General features: G+C 37.5%; 1 protein-coding gene across 3 annotated transcripts in view; it reads right to left on the reverse strand.

Moving 5' to 3' along the window:
- tacc1 (transforming, acidic coiled-coil containing protein 1) overlaps positions 1 to 22,500 on the reverse strand; it is an 83,322-nt gene that overhangs the window by 7,787 nt on the left and 53,035 nt on the right. For 2 of the 3 annotated variants that reach the window (XM_062044328.1, XM_062044309.1), the window contains exons 3-6: positions 21,138 to 22,500; positions 16,950 to 17,004; positions 13,694 to 13,856; positions 9,465 to 9,541 (exon numbers count right to left, since the gene is read on the reverse strand). The exon at positions 21,138 to 22,500 is cut by the window's right edge and continues 480 nt beyond it. In XM_062044328.1, coding sequence (XP_061900312.1) covers positions 9,465 to 9,541; positions 13,694 to 13,856; positions 16,950 to 17,004; positions 21,138 to 22,500 — 1,658 coding nt within the window. The remainder of the gene's footprint in view (positions 1 to 9,464; positions 9,542 to 13,693; positions 13,857 to 16,949; positions 17,005 to 21,137) is intronic. The other variant, XM_062044318.1, reaches the window with a different exon arrangement.

The following is a 22,500-nucleotide window of genomic DNA, read 5'->3' on the forward strand; positions in this document are numbered from 1 at the left end:
TTTCCACCAAATTACTGCAAATGGAAAAAATGTACTACAGTTGTTTCTAACTCTGCATCTTTTCTGGACATTTTTAACCTCAAAACATTCAACAAGGTAATTTTTCTGCAGATTTTCACCTTTTCGAGGTGTTCTGTTTCATCTGTTCACTTTCTAAATGTACCCAGACAGATTAGACAGATGGAGGATGATAAATGTCAAAGTTGTTAGGTTTTCCTTACATGACGCGGGCGAAGACTATACTTGTCCTTAGAGTGTCAAAAAGTCACAACTTTACCGTAGAGCACGGTTCTTAAACTCAAACGCAACTCATTAGCCTGTCATTATTATTATTTTAATAGATTCAACGATGAAAAAAAACTTCCAGCCTATTCACCAGAATTTTACCATTAAATTCACGGGGTTTTTTTCCACCAAATTACTACAAATGGGAAAAAATGTACTACAGTTGTTTCTAACTCTGCATCTTTTTTGGACATTTTTAACCTCAAAACATTCAACAAGGTAATTTTTCTGCAGATTTTCACCTTTTCGAGGTGTTCTGTTTCACCTGATCACTTTCTAAATGTACCCAGACAGATTAGACAGATGGAGGATGATAAATGTCAAAGTTGTTAAGTTTTCCTTACAGAAGACTATACTTGTCCTTAGAGTGTCAAAAAGTCACAACTTTACCGTAGAGCACGGTTTTTAAACTCAAACGCAACTCATTAGCCTGTCATTATTATTATTTTAATAGATTCAACGATGAAAAAAAACTTCCAGCCTATTCACCAGAATTTTACCATTAAATTCACGGGGTTTTTTTCCACCAAATTACTACAAATGGGAAAAAATGTACTACAGTTGTTTCTAACTCTGCATCTTTTCTGGACATTTTTAACCTCAAAACATTCAACAAGGTAATTTTTCTGCAGATTTTCACCTTTTCGAGGTGTTCTGTTTCACCTGATCACTTTCTAAATGTACCCAGACAGATTAGACATATGGAGGATGATAAATGTCAAAGTTGTTAGGTTTTCCTTACAGGACGCGGGCAAAGACTATACTTGTCCTTAGAGCGTAAAAAAGTCACAACTTTACCGTAGAGCACGGTTCTTAAACTCAAACGCAACTCATTAGCCTGTCATTATTATTATTTTAATAGATTTAACGATGAAAAAAAACTGCCAGTTCAGTCACCAGAATTTTACCATTAAATTTACGGTGTTTTTTTCCACCAAATTACTGCAAATGGAAAAAATGTACTACAGTTGTTTCTAACTCTGCATCTTTCTGGACTTTTTTAACCTCAAAACATTCAACAAGGTAATTTTTCTGCAGATTTTCACCTTTTCGAGGTGTTCTGTTTCACCTGATCACTTTCTAAATGTAGCCAGACAGATTAGACAGATGGAGGATGATAAATGTCAAAGTTGTTAGGTTTTCCTTACAGGACGCGGGCAAAGACTATACTTGTCCTTAGAGCGTAAAAAAGTCACAACTTTACCGTAGAGCACGGTTCTTAAACTCAAACGCAACTCATTAGCCTGTCATTATTTTTTTTTTAAATAGATTCCACGATTAAAAAAACTGCCAGTTCAGTCACCAGAATTTTACCATTAAATTTACGGTGTTTTTTTCCACTAAATTACTGCAAATGGAAAAAATGTACTACAGTTGTTTCTAACTCTGCATCTTTTCTGGACATTTTTAACCTCAAAACATTCAACAAGGTAATTTTTCTGCAGATTTTCACCTTTTCGAGGTGTTCTGTTTCATCTGATCACTTTCTAAATGTACCCAGACAGATTAGACAGATGGAGGATGATAAATGTCAAAGTTGTTAGGTTTTCCTTACATGACGCAGGCAAAGACTATACTTGTCCTTAGAGCGTCAAAAAGTCACAACTTTACCGTAGAGCACGGTTCTTAAACTCAAACGCAACTCATTAGCCTGTCATTATTTTTTTTTTAATAGATTCAACGATTAAAAAAACCTGCCAGTTCAGTCACCAGAATTTTACCATTAAATTTACGGTGTTTTTTTCCACCAAATTACTGCAAATGGAAAAAATGTACTACAGTTGTTTCTAACTCTGCATCTTTTCTGGACATTTTTAACCTCAAAACATTCAACAAGGTAATTTTTCTGCAGATTCTCACCTTTTCGAGGTGTTCTGTTTCATCTGGTCACTTTCTAAATGTACCCAGACAGATTAGATGGAGGATGATAAATGTCAAAGTTGTTAGGTTTTCCTTACAGGACGCGGGCAAAGACTATACTTGTCCTTAGAGCGTAAAAAAGTCACAACTTTACCGTAGAGCACGGTTCTTAAACTCAAACGCAACTCATTAGCCTGTCATTATTATTATTTTAATAGATTCAACGATTAAAAAAACCTGCCAGTTCAGTCACCAGAATTTTACCATTAAATTCACGGTGTTTTTCCACCAAATTACTGCAAGTGGAAAAAATGTACTACAGTTGTTTCTAACTCTGCATCTTTTCTGGACATTTTTAACCTCAAAACATTCAACAAGGTAATTTTTCTGCAGATTTTCACCTTTTCGAGGTGTTCTGTTTCACCTGATCACTTTCTAAATGTACCCAGACAGATTAGACAGATGGAGGATGATAAATGTCAAAGTTGTTAGGTTTTCCTTACAGGACGCGGGCAAAGACTATACTTGTCCTTAGAGCGTCAAAAAGTCACAACTTTACCGTAGAGCACGGTTCTTAAACTCAAACGCAACTCATTAGCCTGTCATTATTATTATTTTAATAGATTCAACGATGAAAAAAAAATTCCAGCCTATTCACCAGAATTTTACCATTAAATTCACTGTGTTTTTTTCCACCAAATTACTACAAATGGCAAAAAATGTACTACAGTTGTTTCTAACTCTGCATCTTTTCTGGACATTTTTAACCTCAAAACATTCAACAAGGTCTTTTTCTGCAGATTTTCACCATTTTCAGGTGTTGTTCTGTGAACACTTCCTCCTCCATGTTTCATCTGGTCACTTTCTAAATGTACCCAGACAGATTAGATGGAGGATGATAAATGTCAAAGTTGTTAGGTTTTCCCTACAGGACGCGGGCAAAGACTATACTTGTCCTTAGAGCGTCAAAAAGTCCCAACTTTACCGTAGAGCACGGTTCTTAAACTCAAACGCAACTCATTAGCCTGTCATTATTATTATTTTAATAGATTCAACGATGAAAAAAAACTGCCAGCTCAGTCACCAGAATATTACCATTAAATTCATGGTGTTTTTTCCACCAAATTACTGCAAATGAAAAAAACGTACTACAGTTGTTTCTAACTCTGCATCTTTTCTGGACATTTTTAACCTCAAAACATTCAACAAGGTAATTTTTCTGCAGATTTTCACCTTTTCGAGGTGTTCTGTTTCATCTGGTCACTTTCTAAATGTACCCAGACAGATTAGATGGAGGATGATAAATGTCAAAGTTGTTAGGTTTACCTTACAGGACGCGGGCAAAGACTATACTTGTCCTTAGAGTGTCAAAAAGTCACAACTTTACCGTAGAGCACGGTTCTTAAACTCAAACGCAACTCATTAGCCTGTCATTATTATTTTTTTAATAGATTCAACGATGAAAAAAAACTTCCAGCCTATTCACCAGGATTTTACCATTAAATTCACGGTGTTTTTTCCACCAAATTACTGCAAGTGGAAAAAATGTACTACAGTTGTTTCTAACTCTGCATCTTTTCTGGACATTTTTAACCTCAAAACATTCAACAAGGTAATTTTTCTGCAGATTTTCACCTTTTCGAGGTGTTCTGTTTCACCTGATCACTTTCTAAATGTACCCAGACAGATTACACAGATGGAGGATGATAAATGTCAAAGTTGTTAGGTTTTCCTTACAGGACGCGGGCGAAGACTATACTTGCCCTTAGAGTGTCAAAAAGTCACAACTTTACCGTAGAGCACGGTTCTTAAACTCAAACGCAACTCATTAGCCTGTCATTATTTTTTTTTTAATAGATTCAACGATGAAAAAAAACTTCCAGCCTATTCACCAGAATTTTACCATTAAATTCACTGTGTTTTTTTCCACCAAATTACTACTAATGGGAAAAAATGTACTACAGTTGTTTCTAACTCTGCATCTTTTCTGGACATTTTTAACCTCAAAACATTCAACAAGGTAATTTTTCTGCAGATTTTCACCTTTTCGAGGTGTTCTGTTTCATCTGGTCACTTTCTAAATGTACCCAGACAGATTAGATGGAGGATGATAAATGTCGAAGTTGTTAGGTTTTCCTTACAGGACGTGGGCGAAGACTATACTTGTCCTTAGTGTCAAAAAGTCACAACTTTACCGTAGAGCACGGTTCTTAAACTCAAATGCAACTCATTAGCCTGTCATTTTAATTTTTTTAATAGATTCAACGATTAAAAAAAACTGCCAGCTCAGTCACCAGAATTTTACCATTAAATGTACAGTGTTTTTTCCACCAAATTACTGCAAGTGGAAAAAATGTACTACAGTTGTTTCTAACTCTGCATCTTTTCTGGACATTTTTAACCTCAAAACATTCAACAAGGTAATTTTTCTGCAGATTTTCACCTTTTCGAGGTGTTCTGTTTCATCTGGTCACTTTCTAAATGTACCCAGACAGATTAGACATATGGAGGATGATAAATGTCAAAGTTGTTAGGTTTTCCTTACAGGACGCGGGCAAAGACTATACTTGTCCTTAGAGTGTCAAAAAGTCACAACTTTACCGTAGAGCACGGTTCTTAAACTCAAACGCAACTCATTAGCCTGTCATTATTATTTTTTTAATAGATTCAACGATGAAAAAAAACTTCCAGCCTATTCACCAGAATTTTACCATTAAATTCACGGTGTTTTTTTCCACCAAATACTACAAATGGAAAAAATGTACTACAGTTGTTTCTAACTCTGCATCTTTTCTGGACATTTTTAACCTCAAAACATTCAACAAGGTAATTTTTCTGCAGATTTTCACCTTTTCGAGGTGTTCTGTTTCATCTGGTCACTTTCTAAATGTACCCAGACAGATTACACATATGGAGGATGATAAATGTCAAAGTTGTTAGGTTTTCCTTACAGGACGCGGGCAAAGACTATACTTGTCCTTAGAGTGTCAAAAAGTCACAACTTTACCGTAGAGCACGGTTCTTAAACTCAAACGCAACTCATTAGCCTGTCATTATTATTTTTTTAATAGATTTAACGATGAAAAAAAACTGCCAGTTCAGTCACCAGAATTTTACCATTAAATTCACGGTGTTTTTTTCCACCAAATTACTACAAATGGGAAAAAATGTACTACAGTTGTTTCTAACTCTGCATCTTTTCTGGACATTTTTAACCTCAAAACATTCAACAAGGTAATTTTTCTGCAGATTTTCACCTTTTCGAGGTGTTCTTATTCATCTGTTCACTTTCTAAATGTACCCAGACAGATTACACATATGGAGGATGATAAATGTCAAAGTTGTTAGGTTTTCCTTACATGACGCGGGCAAAGACTATACTTGTCCTTAGAGTGTCAAAAAGTCACAACTTTACCGTAGAGCACGGTTCTTAAACTCAAACGCAACTCATTAGCCTGTCATTATTATTTTTTTAATAGATTCAACGATGAAAAAAAACTGCCAGCTCAGTCACCAGAATTTTACCATTAAATTTATGGTGTTTTTTTCCACCAAATTACTGCAAATGGAAAAAATGTACTACAGTTGTTTCTAACTCTGCATCTTTTCTGGACATTTTTAACCTCAAAACATTCAACAAGGTAATTTTTCTGCAGATTTTCACCTTTTCGAGGTGTTCTGTTTCATCTGATCACTTTCTAAATGTACCCAGACAGATTAGACAGATGGAGGATGATAAATGTCAAAGTTGTTAGGTTTTCCTTACAGGACGCAGGCAAAGACTATACTTGTCCTTAGAGTGTCAAAAAGTCCCAACTTTACCGTAGAGCACGGTTCTTAAACTCAAACGCAACTCATTAGCCTGTCATTTTTATTTTTTTAATAGATTCAACGATAAAAAAAAACTGCCAGCTCAGTCACCAGAATTTTACCATTAAATGTACTGTGTTTTTTCCACCAAATTACTGCAAGTGGAAAAAATGTACTACAGTTGTTTCTAACTCTGCATCTTTTCTGGACATTTTTAACCTCAAAACATTCAACAAGGTAATTTTTCTGCAGATTTTCACCTTTTCGAGGTGTTCTGTAAAGACTTCCTCCTCCATGTTTCATCTGATCACTTTCTAAATGTACCCAGACAGATTAGACATATGGAGGATGATAAATGTCGAAGTGTTTAGGTTTTCCTTACAGGACGCGGGCGTAGTTTGGCGACCAAAATGATCCTTTTCCTTAGAGCGCCAAAAAGTCACAACTTTCACTAAACTGTAATTATTCATTTATTTTCTTAAATGAATTTTAGTCAGTGGAAAGCATGCTTAACAATCAAATTGCAACCTGTCACTCACCATGGCTCTGAACGGGTGGCTAAAAGAGTCAGGGTGGGGCTGAGGGCTTCATATAGGTGAGCACACCTGCCTTGACTGATTAGGCCTAATTTGGGCTGACCCATGGTTCTCAGGAGCTGGGTGTTGCGGAGGGACACTGGACATTTAAAAGTTGTGTTGTCTAAGCCTGAATACACAGTGTACAAAAATGACTGCTCTACACATGCAAAAGTGTAAGTAATGTAAGTAATGTGAATACTTTTTAGCAGGCCTGGGCAATTATTTTGACTCGGGGGCCACATTTAGAGAAACAAAAAGTGTCTGGGGGCCGGTATATCTATTTTTAGGAACACTAATACAAAACCTCACTATAATGTCTGATTGAATGCTAAAAACGTTATGACAGACCGCCTTAAAAAAACGTAATGGAATTTTAAAAATTTCTATGAACGATAAAACACTGAATATTGACAAAATATGAACGTCACACCCCCTTTCGATCGAAAGTGAAATATGAACACGAAGGGTACAAAATAAACCCACCTACAATCTGATATATCTGATACATCACTAAGCTTTAGAACTTTGTTGTGAAAATCTCCTTCCGCTCCTGTGGAAACGCTTCCCGCCCACACTGCTTGGTGCCTCGTCTGAGCTGCTGTGACGTAGATTACCATAGTAACTAATTACATGACCATAGTAACTAATTAGATGACCATAGTAACTAATTTGATTACCATAGTAACTTGTATATCATCCATAAACGCAGATTCCAACCATTGAAAGACTTAGTATAGTTGAAGACTTACGGTCGTTAGAAAATATGAGTGCACATCATAATGGCAGCTACACTTTACATCTTAAACATCTAAAAAAAATGTTTGGGAATGTTCGGCGGGCCAGATTGAAAAGCTTAACAGGCTGCATGTGGCCCCCGGGCCTTCATTTGCCCAGGTCTGCTTTTTAGACATGTGATGGTTATTTATGGTGTAAATTACAAAATAACTGTTTTCTTAAAGGCCTACTGAAAGCCACTACTACCGACCACGCAGTCTGATAGTTTATATATCAATGATGAAATCTTAACATTATAACACATGCCAATACGGCCGGGTTAACTTATAAAGTGACATTTTAAATTTGCCGCTAAACTTCCGGTTCGAAACGCCTCTGAGGATGACGTATGCGCGTGACGTAGCCCGGGGAACACGGGTATGCCTTCCACATTGAAGCCAATACGAAAAAGCTCTGTTTTCATTTCATAATTCCACAGTATTCTAGACATCTGTGTTCGTGAATCTGTTGCAATCATGTTCATTGCATTATGAAGAAGGAAGCTGAGCAAGCAAAGAAGAAAGTTGTCGGTGCGAAATGGACGTATTTTTCGAACGTAGTCAGTAACAACAGTACACAGCCGGCGCTTCTTTGTTTACATTCCCGGAAGATGCAGTCAAGATGGAAGAACTCGGATAACAGAGACTCTAACCAGGAGGACTTTTGACTTCGATACACAGACGCCTGTAGAGAACTGGGACAACACAGACTCTTACCAGTATTACTTTGATTTGGATGACAAAGACGCAGACGTGCTACTGTGAGTATGCAGCTTTGGCTTCTAAACATTTGATCGCTTGACCGTATGTGCGCAACTTTTTTTTGCGTATGTACGTAACTTTTTTAAAATATATAAGCTTTATGAACCTTGGGTTAGGTGAACGGTCTTTTGGGCTGAGTGATTGTGTGTGTTGATCAGGTGTTTGAATTGTATTGGCGTGTTCTATGGAGCTAGGAGCTAGCAGAGGAGCTAGGAGCTAGCATAACAAACACTTAGGTGTTTTTATGCAGGATTAATTTGTGGCATATTAAATATAAGCCTGGTTGTGTTGTGGCTAATAGAGTATATATATGTCTTGTGTTTATTTACTGTTGTAGTCATTCCCAGCTGAATATCAGGTCACCCCCGGCTCTCACAGCATCTTCCCTATCTGAATAGCTTCAACTCCCCACTAGTCCTTCACTTGCACTTTACTCATCCACAAATCTTTCATCCTCGCTCAAATTAATGGGGAAATTGTCGCTTTCTCGGTCCGAATCTCTCTCACTTCATGCGGCCATCATTGTAAACAATAGGGAACTTTGCGTATATGTTCAACTGACTACGTCACGCTACTTCCGGTAGGGGCAAGCCTTTTTTTTATCAGATACCAAAAGTTGCAATCTTTATCGTCGTTGTTCTATACTAAATCCTTTCAGCAAAAATATGGCAATATCGCGAAATGATCAAGTATGACACATAGAATAGATCTGCTATCCCCGTTTAAATAAAAAAAATTCATTTCAGTAGGCCTTTAATTTCCCCTGTCAAATTGGTCCCAGCTAGTGGGCGGGGCTATGGGCTATTTAAGTTGGAAAATGCCGTTTTTCTGACAGTCTGCTGTCTGTCACTGCCAGAGGAGTTTCTCTGTCCTTAGCAGGAGTTTGGGTCTCCATGCATCAAACATCTACTGAGGTTGTGGCTGCTTGTTGTTGTTGTTCACCTCGTGACACTTTTGGGATTTCAATAAATGTTTGTAAACTGTCACCAACTGTGTGCCTTGGTTTGAAAGTCTGGTTTGCAAAGGTTACGTTACCTTCACCCGAGGTTCAAATAATGCAAAAAGAATACATCTCTGTGTGAAAGCACACATAATATTCTGCTCGACTAAGTTCTGTGTAAAAGGCACGGGTGCCATGTTTACAATTTTGGTTTGTTTGCAGGATGTGAAAGAGGCTCTAGTTTTACAGTTCAAGTTCCACCAGCACTTGTTGAAATAAGACAAAAGCTTATTCAAATCATGTCACACATGAACATTCTGTCTGGTAAAAACTTTCATATTTGCATAGGTTCATACCATGTCATGTTTAATTAATACTGTCTGAGGTGAAATGATGGACTTGTGTGTGTTCAAAAGTAAACATAAAAGTCAAACAAGGTGAAGAGAGTTGACTTACTGCATCTTTACTTACATCTTCTTTGGAAGCACTCATGTTCTTCTGCTCCTTGCAGTGGATCTTCTTGGTCTCCTCGTCTTTGTGGGGGAACAAAACATCGTTGAATGAAAAGTGGCCACTGCCAAGCCTAAGTTGGATGCCATCCACCGATCAAAACCCTAAGTTGGATGTCATCCACCGATCAAAACCCTAAGTTGGATGCCATCCACCGATCAAAACCCTAAGTTGGATGTCATCCACCGATCAAAACCCTAAGTTGGATGTCATCCACAGATCAAAACCCTAAATTGGATGTCATCCACAGATCAAAACCCTAAGTTGGATGTCATCCACCGATCAAAACCTTAAGTTGGATGTCATCCACCGATCAAAACCTTAAGTTGGATGTCATCCACCGATCAAAACCCTAAGTTGGATGCCATCCATCGATCAAAACCCTAAGTTGGATGCCATCCACCGATCAAAACCCTAAGTTGGATGTCATCCACTGATGAAAACCCTAAATTGGATGTCATCCACAGATCAAAACCCTAAGTTGGATGTCATCCACCGATCAAAACCTTAAGTTGGATGTCATCCACCGATCAAAACCTTAAGTTGGATGTCATCCACCGATCAAAACCCTAAGTTGGATGCCATCCACCGATCAAAACCCTAAGTTGGATGCTATTCACCGATCAAAACCCTATGTTGGATGTCATCCACCGATCAAAACCCTAAATTGGATGTCATCCACCGATCAAAACTCCAAATTGGATGTCATCCACCGATCAAAACTCCAAGTTGGATTTCATCCAACGTTCAAAACCCCAAGTTGGATGTCATCCACCGATCAAACCCCTAAGTTGGATGCCATTCACCGATCAAAACCCTAAGTTGGATGTCATCCACCGATCAAAACCCTAAATTGGATGCCATCCACCGATCAAAACTCCAAGTTGGATTTCATCCAACGTTCAAAACCCCAAGTTGGATGTCATCCACCGATCAAACCCCTAAGTTGGATGTATCCACCGATCAAAACCCTAAATTGGATGTCATCCACCGATCAAAACCCTAAGTTGGATGTCATCCACCGATCAAAACCCTAAGTTGGATGCTATTGACCGATCAAAACCCTAAGTTGGATGTCATCCACCGATCAAAACCCTAAATTGGATGTCATCCACCGATCAAAACTCCAAATTGGATGCCATCCACCGATCAAAACCCTAAGTTGGATGCCATTCACCGATCAAAACCCTAAGTTGGATGTCATCCACCGATCAAAACCTTAAATTGGATGCCATCCACCGATCAAAACTCCAAGTTGGATTTCATCCACCGATCAAAACCCTAAGTTGGATGTCATCCACCGATCAAACCCCTAAGTTGGATGTCATCCACCGATCAAAAGCCTAAGTTGGATGTCATCCACTGATCAAAACCCTAAGTTGGATGTCATCCACCGATCAAAACCCTAAGTTGGATGCTATTCACCGATAAAAACCCTAAGTTGGATGTCATCCACGAATCAAAACCCTAAATTGGATGTCATCCACCGATCAAAACTCCAAATTGGATGTCATCCACCGATCAAAACCCTAAGTTGGATGCCATTCACCGATCAAAACCCTAAGTTGGATGTCATCCACCGATCAAAACCCCAAATTGGATGCCATCCACCGATCAAAACCCTAAGTTGGATGCCATCCATCGATCAAAAGCCTAAGTTGGATGTCATCCACTGATCAAAACCCTAAGTTGGATGTCATCCACCGATCAAAACCCTAAGTTGGATGCTATTCACCGATAAAAACCCTAAGTTGGATGTCATCCACGAATCAAAACCCTAAATTGGATGTCATCCACCGATCAAAACTCCAAATTGGATGCCATTCACCGATCAAAACCCTAAGTTGGATGCCATTCACCGATCAAAACCCTAAGTTGGATGTCATCCACCGATCAAAACCCTAAGTTGGATGTCATACACCGATCAAAACCCTAAGTTGGATGTCATCCACCGATCAAAACCCTAAGTTGGATGTCATCCACCGATCAAAACCCTAAGTTGGACGTCATCCACCGATCAAAACCCTAAATTGGATGTCATCCACCGATCAAAACTCCAAATTGGATGTCATCCACCGATCAAAACCCTAAGTTGGATGTCATCCACCGATCAAAACCTTAAATTGGATGCCATCCACCGATCAAAACTCCAAGTTGGATTTCATCCACCGATCAAAACCCTAAGTTGGATGTCATCCACCGATCAAACCCCTAAGTTGGATGTCATCCACCGATCAAAACCCTAAATTGGATGTCATCCACCGATCAAAACCCTAAGTTGGATGTCATCCACCGATCAAAACCCTAAGTTGGATGCCATTAACCAATCAAAACCCAAAGTTGGATGTCATCCACCGATCAAAACCCTAAGTTGGATGCCATCCACCGATCAAAACCCTAAGTTGGATGTTATCCACCGATCAAAACCCTGAGTTGGATGCCATCCACTGATCAAAACCCTAAGTTGGATGTCATCCACCGATCAAAACCCTAAGTTGGATGTCATCCACCGATCAAAACCCTAAGTTGGATGCCATCCATCGATCAAAAGCCTAAGTTGGATGTCATCCACTGATCAAAACCCTAAGTTGGATGTCATCCACCGATCAAAACCCTAAGTTGGATGTCATCCACCGATCAAAACCCTAAATTGGATGCCATCCACCGATCAAAACTCCAAGTTGGATTTCATCCACCGATCAACACCCTAAGTTGGATGTCATCCACCGATCAAACCCCTAAGTTGGATGTCATCCACCGATCAAACCCCTAAGTTGGATGTCATCCACCGATCAAAACCCTAAATTGGATGTCATCCACCGATCAAAACCCTAAGTTGGATACTATTCACAGATCAAAACCCTAAGTTGGATGTCATCCACCGATCAAAACCCTAAATTGGATGCCATCCACCGATCAAAACTCCAAGTTGGATTTCATCCACCGATCAACACCCTAAGTTGGATTTCATCCACCGATCAAACCCCTAAGTTGGATGTCATCCACCGATCAAAACCCTAAATTGGATGTCATCCACCGATCAAAACCCTAAGTTGGATGTGATCCACCGATCAAAACCCTAAGTTGGATGCCATCCACCGATCAAAACCCTAAGTTGGATGCCATCCACCGATCAAAACCCTAAGTTGGATGTCATCCACCGATCAAAACCCTAATTTGGATGTCATCCACCGATCAAAACCCTAAGTTGGATGTCATCCACCGATCAAAACCCTAAGTTGGATGCCATCCACCGATCAAAACTCCAAGTTGGATTTCATCCAACGTTCAAAACCCTAAATTGGATGCCATCCACCGATCAAAACTCCAAGTTGGATTTCATCCAACGTTCAAAACCCTAAGTTGGATGTCATCCACCGATCAAACCCCTAAGTTGGATGTATCCACCGATCAAAACCCTGAGTTGGATGCCATCCACTGCTCAAAACCCTAAGTTGGATGCCATCCACTGATCAAAACCTTAAGTTGGATGCCATCCACCGATCAAAACCCTAAGTTGGATGCCAAACAAATTCAATTGACATTATAACGCATCAATCGAATTAATTTTATTCAGCCCCTTAACTCATCCGGCTGCTACGAAATGATAAAAGGATGTTGCTGAATAGACGCTATGTCTAATATTTGGTTTATTTCTGACCGTCCAAACAGGTTGAAACGTACACGGAGGACCAAGGATTCTTAGTCCATGGTCTGCCTTTCTCTCTCACCACCACATGTGCCATCTAGTCCCACACCCGCTCAACCAAATGCTAAATAGTGCTCCCACAACGGTGATGAGTGTCCCACACCTGCTAAACCAAATGCTAAATAGTGCTCCCACAAAGGTGATGAGTGTTGATAAATCACATTTGCATCTTCCCCTCCCAGTATTGTGGGTGTTGTTGATACATTCTGTTGATAAATCACATTTGCATCTACCCCTCCCAGCATTGTGGGTGTTGTTGATACATTCTGCATGCTGTATTCACGAACACGGACGTCAAATCAGACTTAATTGAGTAAATCAGGTAATGAAAACATAACAAAACAATAATAATTATGGAATTGAAATGGGACTTTTTTCTTTTTAACCTCTAATTATATGAACAAATAAATAAAAGTATCCTGGACACATGTACTTGATATTATTGCATTATAGGAACATAAAATACCATCTTTGATGGGCATGATTGGCTTCTTGTTGGCATGGTCCGGCTCCCCTCTGGGCTGGTGCTGGTCTGCGGTCTGACCCGCGATGCCCGTGGACGCCAGCTTCTCCTCGTCAGTGGCGTGGTGAACTGGCTGCGAGATCTCCGGGCTCTGAACCTCCTCTTCCTTGGCACAGCGGAGTAAATTACCACAATTAAATCCTTGTACTTAAAGTTGAAGTTAAAGTACCAATGATAGTCACACACACACTAGGTGTAGCGAAATTATTCTCTGCATTTGACCCATCACCCTTGTTCACCCCCTGGGAGGTGAGGAGAGCAGTGAGCAGCAGCAGTGGCCGCACCTGGGAATCATTTTTGGTGATTTAACCCCCAATTCCAACCCTTGATGCTGAGTGCCAAGCAGGGAGGTAATGGCTCCCATTTTTATAGTCTTTGGTATGACTCTGGGTTTGAACTCACGACCTACCGATCTCAGGGCGGACACTCTAACCACTAGATTATCTTATATTAGCATGCTAACATTTAATGCTTGCGTTTTTTTTAAAATGTTTTTTTATTTGTAATAATTTTAATTTTAATTTTAATTTTAATTTTAATTAATTTTAAATAATGTTAAAATAATTTGTATTTATTTTATGTATTTTTTAATAATTTTGTATGTTTTCTTTGTAGTCTTTGGTATGACTCGGCCGGGGTTTGAACTCACGACCTACCGATCTCAGGGCGGACACTCCAACCACTAGATTCTCTTATATTAGCATGCTAACGTTTAGTGCAGGGGTCACCAACCTTTTTGAAACCAAGAGCTACTTCTTGGGTACTGATTAATGCGAAGGGCTACCAGTTTGATACACACTTAGATAAATTGCCAGAAATAGCCAATTTGCTCAATTTACCTTTAACTCTATGTTATTATTAATAATTAATGATATTTACACTTAATTGAAAGGTTTAAAAGAGGAGAAAATACGAAAAAAATGACAATTAAATTTTTAAACATAGTTTATCTTCAATTTCGACTCTTTAAAATTCAAAATTCAACCAAAAAAAAGAAGAGAAAAACTAGCTAATTCGAATCTTTTTGAAAAAGTTAAAAAAAGAATTTATGGAACATCATTAGTAATTTTTCCTGATTAAGATTGATTTTACAATTTTGATGACATGTTTTAAATAGGTTAAAATCCAATCTACAGTTTGTTAGAATATATAACAAATTGGACCAAGCTATATTTCTAACAAAGACAAATCATTATTTCTTCTAGATTTTCCAGAACAAAATTTTTAAAATAAATTCAAAAGACTTTGAAATAAGATTCAAATTTGATTGTACAGATTTTCTAGATTTGCCAGAATATTTTTTTTGAATTTTAATCATAATAAGTTTGAAGAAATATTTCACAAATATTCTTTGTCGAAAAAACAGAAGCTAAAATGAAGAATTAAATTAAAATGTATTTATTATTCTTTACAATAAAAAAAATAAATTTACTTGAACATTGATTTAAATTGTCAGGAAAGAAGAGGAAGGAATTTAAAAGGTAAAAAGGTATATGTGTTTAAAAATCCTAAAATCATTTTTAAGGTTGTATTTTTTCTCTAAAATTGTCTTTCTGGAAGTTATAAGAAGCAAAGTAAAAAAAATAATGAATTTATTTAAACAAGTGAAGACCAAGTCTTTAAAATATTTTCTTGGATTTTCAAATTCTATTTGAGTTTTGTCTCTCTTAGAATTAAAAATGTCGGGCAAAGCGAGACCAGCTTGCTAGTAAATAAATACAACTCAAAAAATAGAGGCAGCTCACTGGTAAGTGCTGCTATTTGAGCTATTTTTAGAACAGGCCAGCGGGCTACTCATCTGGTCCTTACGGGCTACCTGGTGCCCGCGGGCACCGCGTTGGTGACCCCTGGTTTAATGCATGCGTTTTTTAAAAATATTTTATTTATTTTTAATAATTTTAAATTTGAATTTAAATTTAAATTTAAATTTTAATTAATAATAAAATAATTTGTATTTATTTATTTATCTTATTTATTTTATTTATATTTTAATCATTTTGTATGTTTTCTTTGTAGTCTTTGGTATGACTCAGCCGGGGTTTGAACTCACAACCTACCCATCTCAGGGCGGACACTCTAACCACTAGATTCTCTTATATTAGCATGCTAACGTTTAATGCTTGTTTTTTTTAAAATATTTTTTAAAATTTTAATTTTAATTTTAATTAATTTTAATTTTAAATAATAAAATAATGATAATAGTGATTAAATACTTGTTTTTAATTAATTAATTAATTTTATTTATATTTTAATAATTTTGTATGTTTTCTTTGTAGTCTTAGGTATGACTCAGCCGGGGTTTGAACTCACAACCTACCGATCTCAGGGCGGACACTCTAACCACTAGATTCTCTTATATTAGCATGCTAACGTTTAATGCTTGCATTTTTTTAAATTATTTGTTTTATTTTTAATAATTTTTCATTTTAATTTAAATTTAAATTTTAATGAATTTTAATGAATTTTAATGAATTTTAATGAATTTTAATGAATTTTAATGAATTTTAATGAATTTTAATTTAAATTTTAAATAATTAAATAATGATAATAGTGATTAAATAATAATAATGCCATCAATTTATATTTATTTTAATAATTTTGTATGTTTTCTTTGTAGTCTTAGGTATGACTCAGCCAGGGTTTAAACTCACAACCTACCCATCTCAGGGCGTACACTAACCACAAGGCCACTTTGTAGGCCTGCTGCCAAGCAAGCGGCCGTTAGGTAAAGTTTTGCTTTGTTCATAATTGAGAGGCTTTTAGAGACTTTTGTTTTAATGTTTCTGACATGAGGTTTCCATGATAGTTAGCAGTGAGTGAGATGTGTGTGTCATATGTTAGTAGCAAATACATTCATGTGTGCTTTTCATTCTCTTCAGCATCAATCACGAGCCGATACACAATCAGCGGGTGCTTGTAAATGTTAATTATACCCCGTTTGGACTATCCTTCCTTTGGAAGTTGGTTTTCTATAACCCAAAGTCAGGTCCATAAGGATGCGGAAGAACCTCAGAGCCAGGACCAGGATTGAATGCAACATCTCTGGCTCCAAAACATGTAATCAGTTGTAAACATTTCATATTGTTTGTGTGTGTTTACAGGTTGGACAGCTGCTAAATAATGGAGATGGTAGTAAGTGAGACAGTGAGTGAGTGCAGTAAGTGAGACCCATAAGCACAGCAACAAGTCATCAAATTACCTGCTTGCACGTCTGGGACTGGCTCTCATCATGTTGGTCAACTTTGCAGGTCTTCCTAGGGAACAAAAACCACACATGGTTTAGATCAGGGGTGTGCAAAGTGCGGCCCGCAGCACATTCTAAAAATATTATCACCAAAAAGTGGAATAAAAGAGCAAATGTAACGAGAAAAATGTGCAATTTTGACTCTAATAACACAAAGCGTACTCCGGCTTCCTTCCACCTCCAAAGACATGCACCTGGGGATAGGCCCCTCCCACCTCCAAAGACATGCACCTGGGGATAGGTTGATTGGCAACACTAAATGGTCCCTAGTGTGTGAATGTGAGTGTGAATTAGGGGTGTGGGAAAAAATCGATTCGAATTCGAATCGCGATTCTCACGTTGTGCGATTCAGAATCGATTCTCATTTTTAAAAAAATCGATTTTTTTATTAATTTTTAAATTTATTTTTAATTTTTTTATTTTTTATTTTTTTTAAATTAATCAATCCAACAAAACAATACACAGCAATACCATAACAATGCAATCCAATTCCAAAACCAAACCCGACCCAGCAACACTCAGAACTGCAATAAACAGAGCAATTGAGAGGAGACACAAACACGACACAGAACAAACCAAAAGTAGTGAAACAAAAATGAATATTATCAACAACAGTATCAATATTAGTAACAATTTCAACATAGCAGTGATTAAAAATCCCTCATTGACATTATCATTAGACATTTATAAAAATTAAAAAAAAGAACAATAGTTTGCATCACATATCATAAGCTTGACAACACACTGTGTCCAATATTTTCACAAAGATAAAATAAGTCATATTTTTGGTTCTTTTAATAGTTAAAACAAATGTACATTATTGCAATCAGTTGATAAAACATTGTCCTTTACAATTAAAAAAGCTTTTTACAAAAATCTACTACTCTGCTTGCATGTCAGCAGACTGGGGTAGATCCTGCTGAAATCTATGTATTGAATGAATAGAGAATCCTTTTGAATCTTGGCAAAAATCTTAGCCACACGATTATCAAATGTAATAGGAAAATTAATTCATACTGACCAAACTGGCTTCATGGAAGGTCGACAATCTTCAGACAATACAAGGAAATTGTTTAATGTTATTTACTATGCTAGAAGTCTCCCTTATCCCACCCCAGTATGTACTGTTGATGCGGAGAAGGCATTCGACCGCATAAACTGCTCATTCATGTTTTGCACATTACGTTAATTTGGATTTGGAGATAATTTTATACAATGGATTAAGATGCTTTATACAAGGCCCATGGCATCAGTCAAAACCAATAATCATATTTCAGAACCTTTTTCGTTAAAAAGAGGAGTAAAACAGGGATGTCCTGCATCTGGATTATTATTTAATTTGGTTATTGAACCCTTAGCTGCAAAAATAAGAAGTGAAAATAATATTCATGGTATAATAAGCTATGGATGTATTGTGACGACATAATTCTCTACCTGTCACATGTTAACTCCTCTCTTCACTATATCAATAATGTCATCACTGAATATGGCTGTTTATCAGGGTATAAAGTCAATTGGGAAAAATGTGACATATTACCACTTAATAAACACTGCAAGAAATCACAAGTTCAGAACTCCAAAATTAAATGGAAAGAGGCAGAAATCATATACCGGTATCTAGGACTACACATTACACCAAACCTTTATACAAGCACAAATCTAATCTTAATCTTAAACATTTAAAACATAAGATAGAATCCAAAATGAAACGCTGGTCACGTCTCCAAATATCACTTTGGGGTCGGGTGAACATAGTAAAAATGAGTATACTGCCAGCAGTTAATTATATACTGAAAATGATGCCTGTCCTAATTAATAAAAGTTGGTTTAAGAAAATAGATACAATGATATCACATTTTATATGGTGTGGAAAGAAGGCCAGTTGTTCATGCTTAAGGTTGTCTTGTACACAAGATAAAGGAGGACTACAATTACCAAACTTCTTACATTATTATATCTCCTTCGGCTGTGAACAAGCAAGCCACTTATTTCATTCTTCTGCAGATAAGGACTGGATCAACATACAAAAAAACATTTTAATGAATTTGGACATTGATGTGGGGAGTTTATATTGTATTAAAAAAAAAAAAACTTAATGAATTGAGGCAGAGCCCAATAGAAGCCACCTTTAACATTCTAAAACTGTGTCAGAAAATTCTAGGAATCAACTCAATGACATCTATAAATCAACCGCTTTGGTACAATCCTAATATCATAATTAATAAAAATGTGGTTAAATGGACAACATGGAAAGACAGAGGTATTACTAAACCTCATCATATTATTAATATAAACTCTTTTAAACCGTTTAATGATTTAGTTGATCAATATAATGTACCCAGAAATCATTTTTTAAATTTTATCTCTTTAAAACACGCTGTAAATAAATGCATATCCTCTGAAAGTATGTCTTTAAATAGCCATGAACTGGAAGATGCACTTTTTAATCAAGATACATTTAAGAAATTAATTAAACTATTTTATGGAATAATAAATGAACACCACACTAGAAATGCAAATGATGCATGTGTTCGGAAATGGATGATGGACTTAAACATTTTAGATGAAAGAGACATATCATGGAATGATATTTGGAAAAATGCCAATAAGCCCTTTAGAAGCATTAAAGATAAACTGACTCAATTTAAGATATTGAATAGATTGTATTTTACATCTTCTCAGCTGTTTAAAATTGGTGTAGTAGATAGCAAGTTATGTATGAAGTGTCGGGCAGCCGAGGCAACTCTTGTTCATTTATTGTGGGAATGTCAGAGAATAAAAGAGTTATGGTTGAAAACAACAAAAGAAGCAATCACAGTCCTTAATATAAACATCCCAATGACACTGCAAACTTGTATTCTTGGGGATCTCTATCAATTTAGTAACGTGTCATCAAAGAGTAAAAATGTATTTCTTTCAATATGCATAATAACAAAAAGGGTAATATTAAAAAAATGGATAGATGTTGATAGTCCAACTCATACTGACTGGTACACACAAGCTATGGAGATGATATCAGTAGAAAAAACTGCATTTAGTTTAGATAATAATGAGTCATGTATTGGAATATGGGATCCATTATTTAAAATTGTTTTAACTATTAAATGAACAGAAATATGACTTATTATATCATTGTGGAAAATATTGGACACAGTGTGTTGTCAAGTTTATGAGATGCGATGCAAGTGGGCTCTGTACCGAGGATGTCGTTGTGGCTTGTACAGCCCTTTGAGACACTTGTGATTTAGGGCTATATAAATAAACATTGATTGATTGATTGATTGATTGATTGAAGTGTAAGCCACTGTGACACTATTGTTCTTTTTTTTATTTTTTTTTATTTTAAATTTAATGTTTGTAATGATAATATCAATGAGGGATTTTTAATCACTGCTATGTTGAAATTGTTACTAATATTGATACTGTTGTTGATAATATTCATTTTTGTCTCACTACTTTTAAATTGTTCCGTGTCATGTTTGTGTGTCCTCAATTGCTCTGTTTATTGCTATTCTGAATGTTTCTGGGTCGGGTTTGGTTTTGAAATTGTATTGCATTATTATGGTATTGTTGTGTATTGTTTTCATTAAAACAAAACAAAACAAAAAAAAAAACGTTTTTGAATCGAGAATCGTGTTGAATTGAAAAAAAAAAAATCGATTTTGAATCGAATCGTGAGACACCCAAAGATTCACAACCCTAGTGTGAATGTTGTCTATCTATCTGTGTTGGCCCTGTGATGAGGTGGCGACTTGTCCAGGGTGTACCCCGCCTTCCCCCGGATGCAGCTGAGATAGGCTCCAGCTGAACGGGACAAGCGGTAGAAAATGGATGGATGGATGGATAGAGGCAAATAAGAGTGATGGTAAACAAAGCAAGCAGACAGAAACATGCAAGAGTCTTTGAAGAGTCTAAAAATAACTGCTGAGGAATCACACCAATGACCAGTATGCAGCGCTGAGGGTTTGGCAGGCGCTCAAAGAGTTGTTTGCTATTCCTCCCATCACTGGGCCATGTCAACAATACTTTCAGCCTGAGAGAGAAAGCTCATATTTGAGGTTTTCTGACTGATGATGGTGTTCTGTCCTAAACCAGCTTTAAAGAGGAAGAAAACAATGCTGGGAAGTTCAGCAGCAGACTTACTTGGCCGTCCTTTCTTTGCTTTTCTTGGCGCTTTGTCGAACTTTCTTTGCGCCCGCCGGGTGCTCTGTTTTCACTTTGCTTCCGTCTTCCTGTTTTTTCTCCGGCTGAGGGGAACGACTGGACGAATCCTCGTTGCCCAGGGTTTTAGAGGGTTGGAAAGGGTCCGCACAGTTGTCCAAAGTGTCCGGGTCGAAGGTGTAGGAGCCTCCGGGGAGCACTGGTGAACTGTCCACCTTGCTGTTGCTCCCGAAGGGGTTGAAGTCGGGGTCATCCCACTGAGCGGGATCAAAGTTATATGTTCCCTTGCGAGGAATGGGAACGTCGTCCAGGTTTAGAGGCACAGTGGAGTCTGAAACAGGCAAATGTGTTTCTGGAGCTGGCTCAGAAAGAGATGCTGGGTCTGGAACTGATTCTGATACGACAGGTTCTGGTGCAGGTTCACAGGAAGTCTCTGGCACTTTGGGCTTTACTTCCTTTTTGAGTTTGCTGGTTGTCTTTCTGTTTCCTAATTTCTTTGGCGGTGGCTTTTTGACTGTGCCCTCATCCACAACAAACTCCAGCATCTTGGGTTTTGCCCCCAAAGTTGATTCCTCTGCTGAAGCTGCTGCCGCGCTGTCCTCACAGGTCAACAAAGCACTACCAAGTGGCTCAAGTCTTGGGAAGGCTATTGTACTGCATGGTGGTGGAGAATTCTGGATTTTGGATCCTCCGGTAGTGAAAGGATTAAAGCAATCATCTAACTGGTCAGGGTCAAAGTTATAAGAAGCTTTGGGAACAAGTTCTTGTTCCTCCTTGTTTGATTGTTGTACTTCCTCCCTGGATGTGTCCTTTAGTGCCAAGGATGGCGGTTTAGATTTGCGTGTTTTAGTTTTTGAGCTGGACTTAACTGCCTGGTTGACGACACTATTGCCTTGTGGTTCTGAATCAACAAGAGGTTTCTCTTCTGGGAAACTCACAGCATGGTTGAGTTCAGCTTGACTGAATTGGATCGAATCAATTCCACGAACAATGGAAAAAGCTGGAGCAAAATCCGGATTTGGGTCTTTATCTAAGAAAGCAATTGTGTTACAAAGTGGTTCTGGCAATGGAACTGTGCATTGTACCACTTCTGGAACCAATGCCTCTTCACAGGGTGGTTCTGTTGATGGAACTGTATATTTTGACACTTCTGGAACCAATGGGTCTATATAAGGTGGCTCTGTCAATGGAACTGTGCATTTTGCCACTTTTGGAACCAGTGCCTCTTCACAAGGTGGTTCTGAAAAGAGATCTGTGTATTTTGACACTTCTGGAACCAATGGGTCTTTATAAGGTGGATCTGTCAATTGAACTGTGCATTTTGCCACTTCTGGAACCAGTGCCT

Source organism: Entelurus aequoreus, linkage group LG01, assembly GCF_033978785.1.
Source record: "Entelurus aequoreus isolate RoL-2023_Sb linkage group LG01, RoL_Eaeq_v1.1, whole genome shotgun sequence".
Lineage (NCBI taxonomy): Eukaryota > Metazoa > Chordata > Actinopteri > Syngnathiformes > Syngnathidae > Entelurus > Entelurus aequoreus.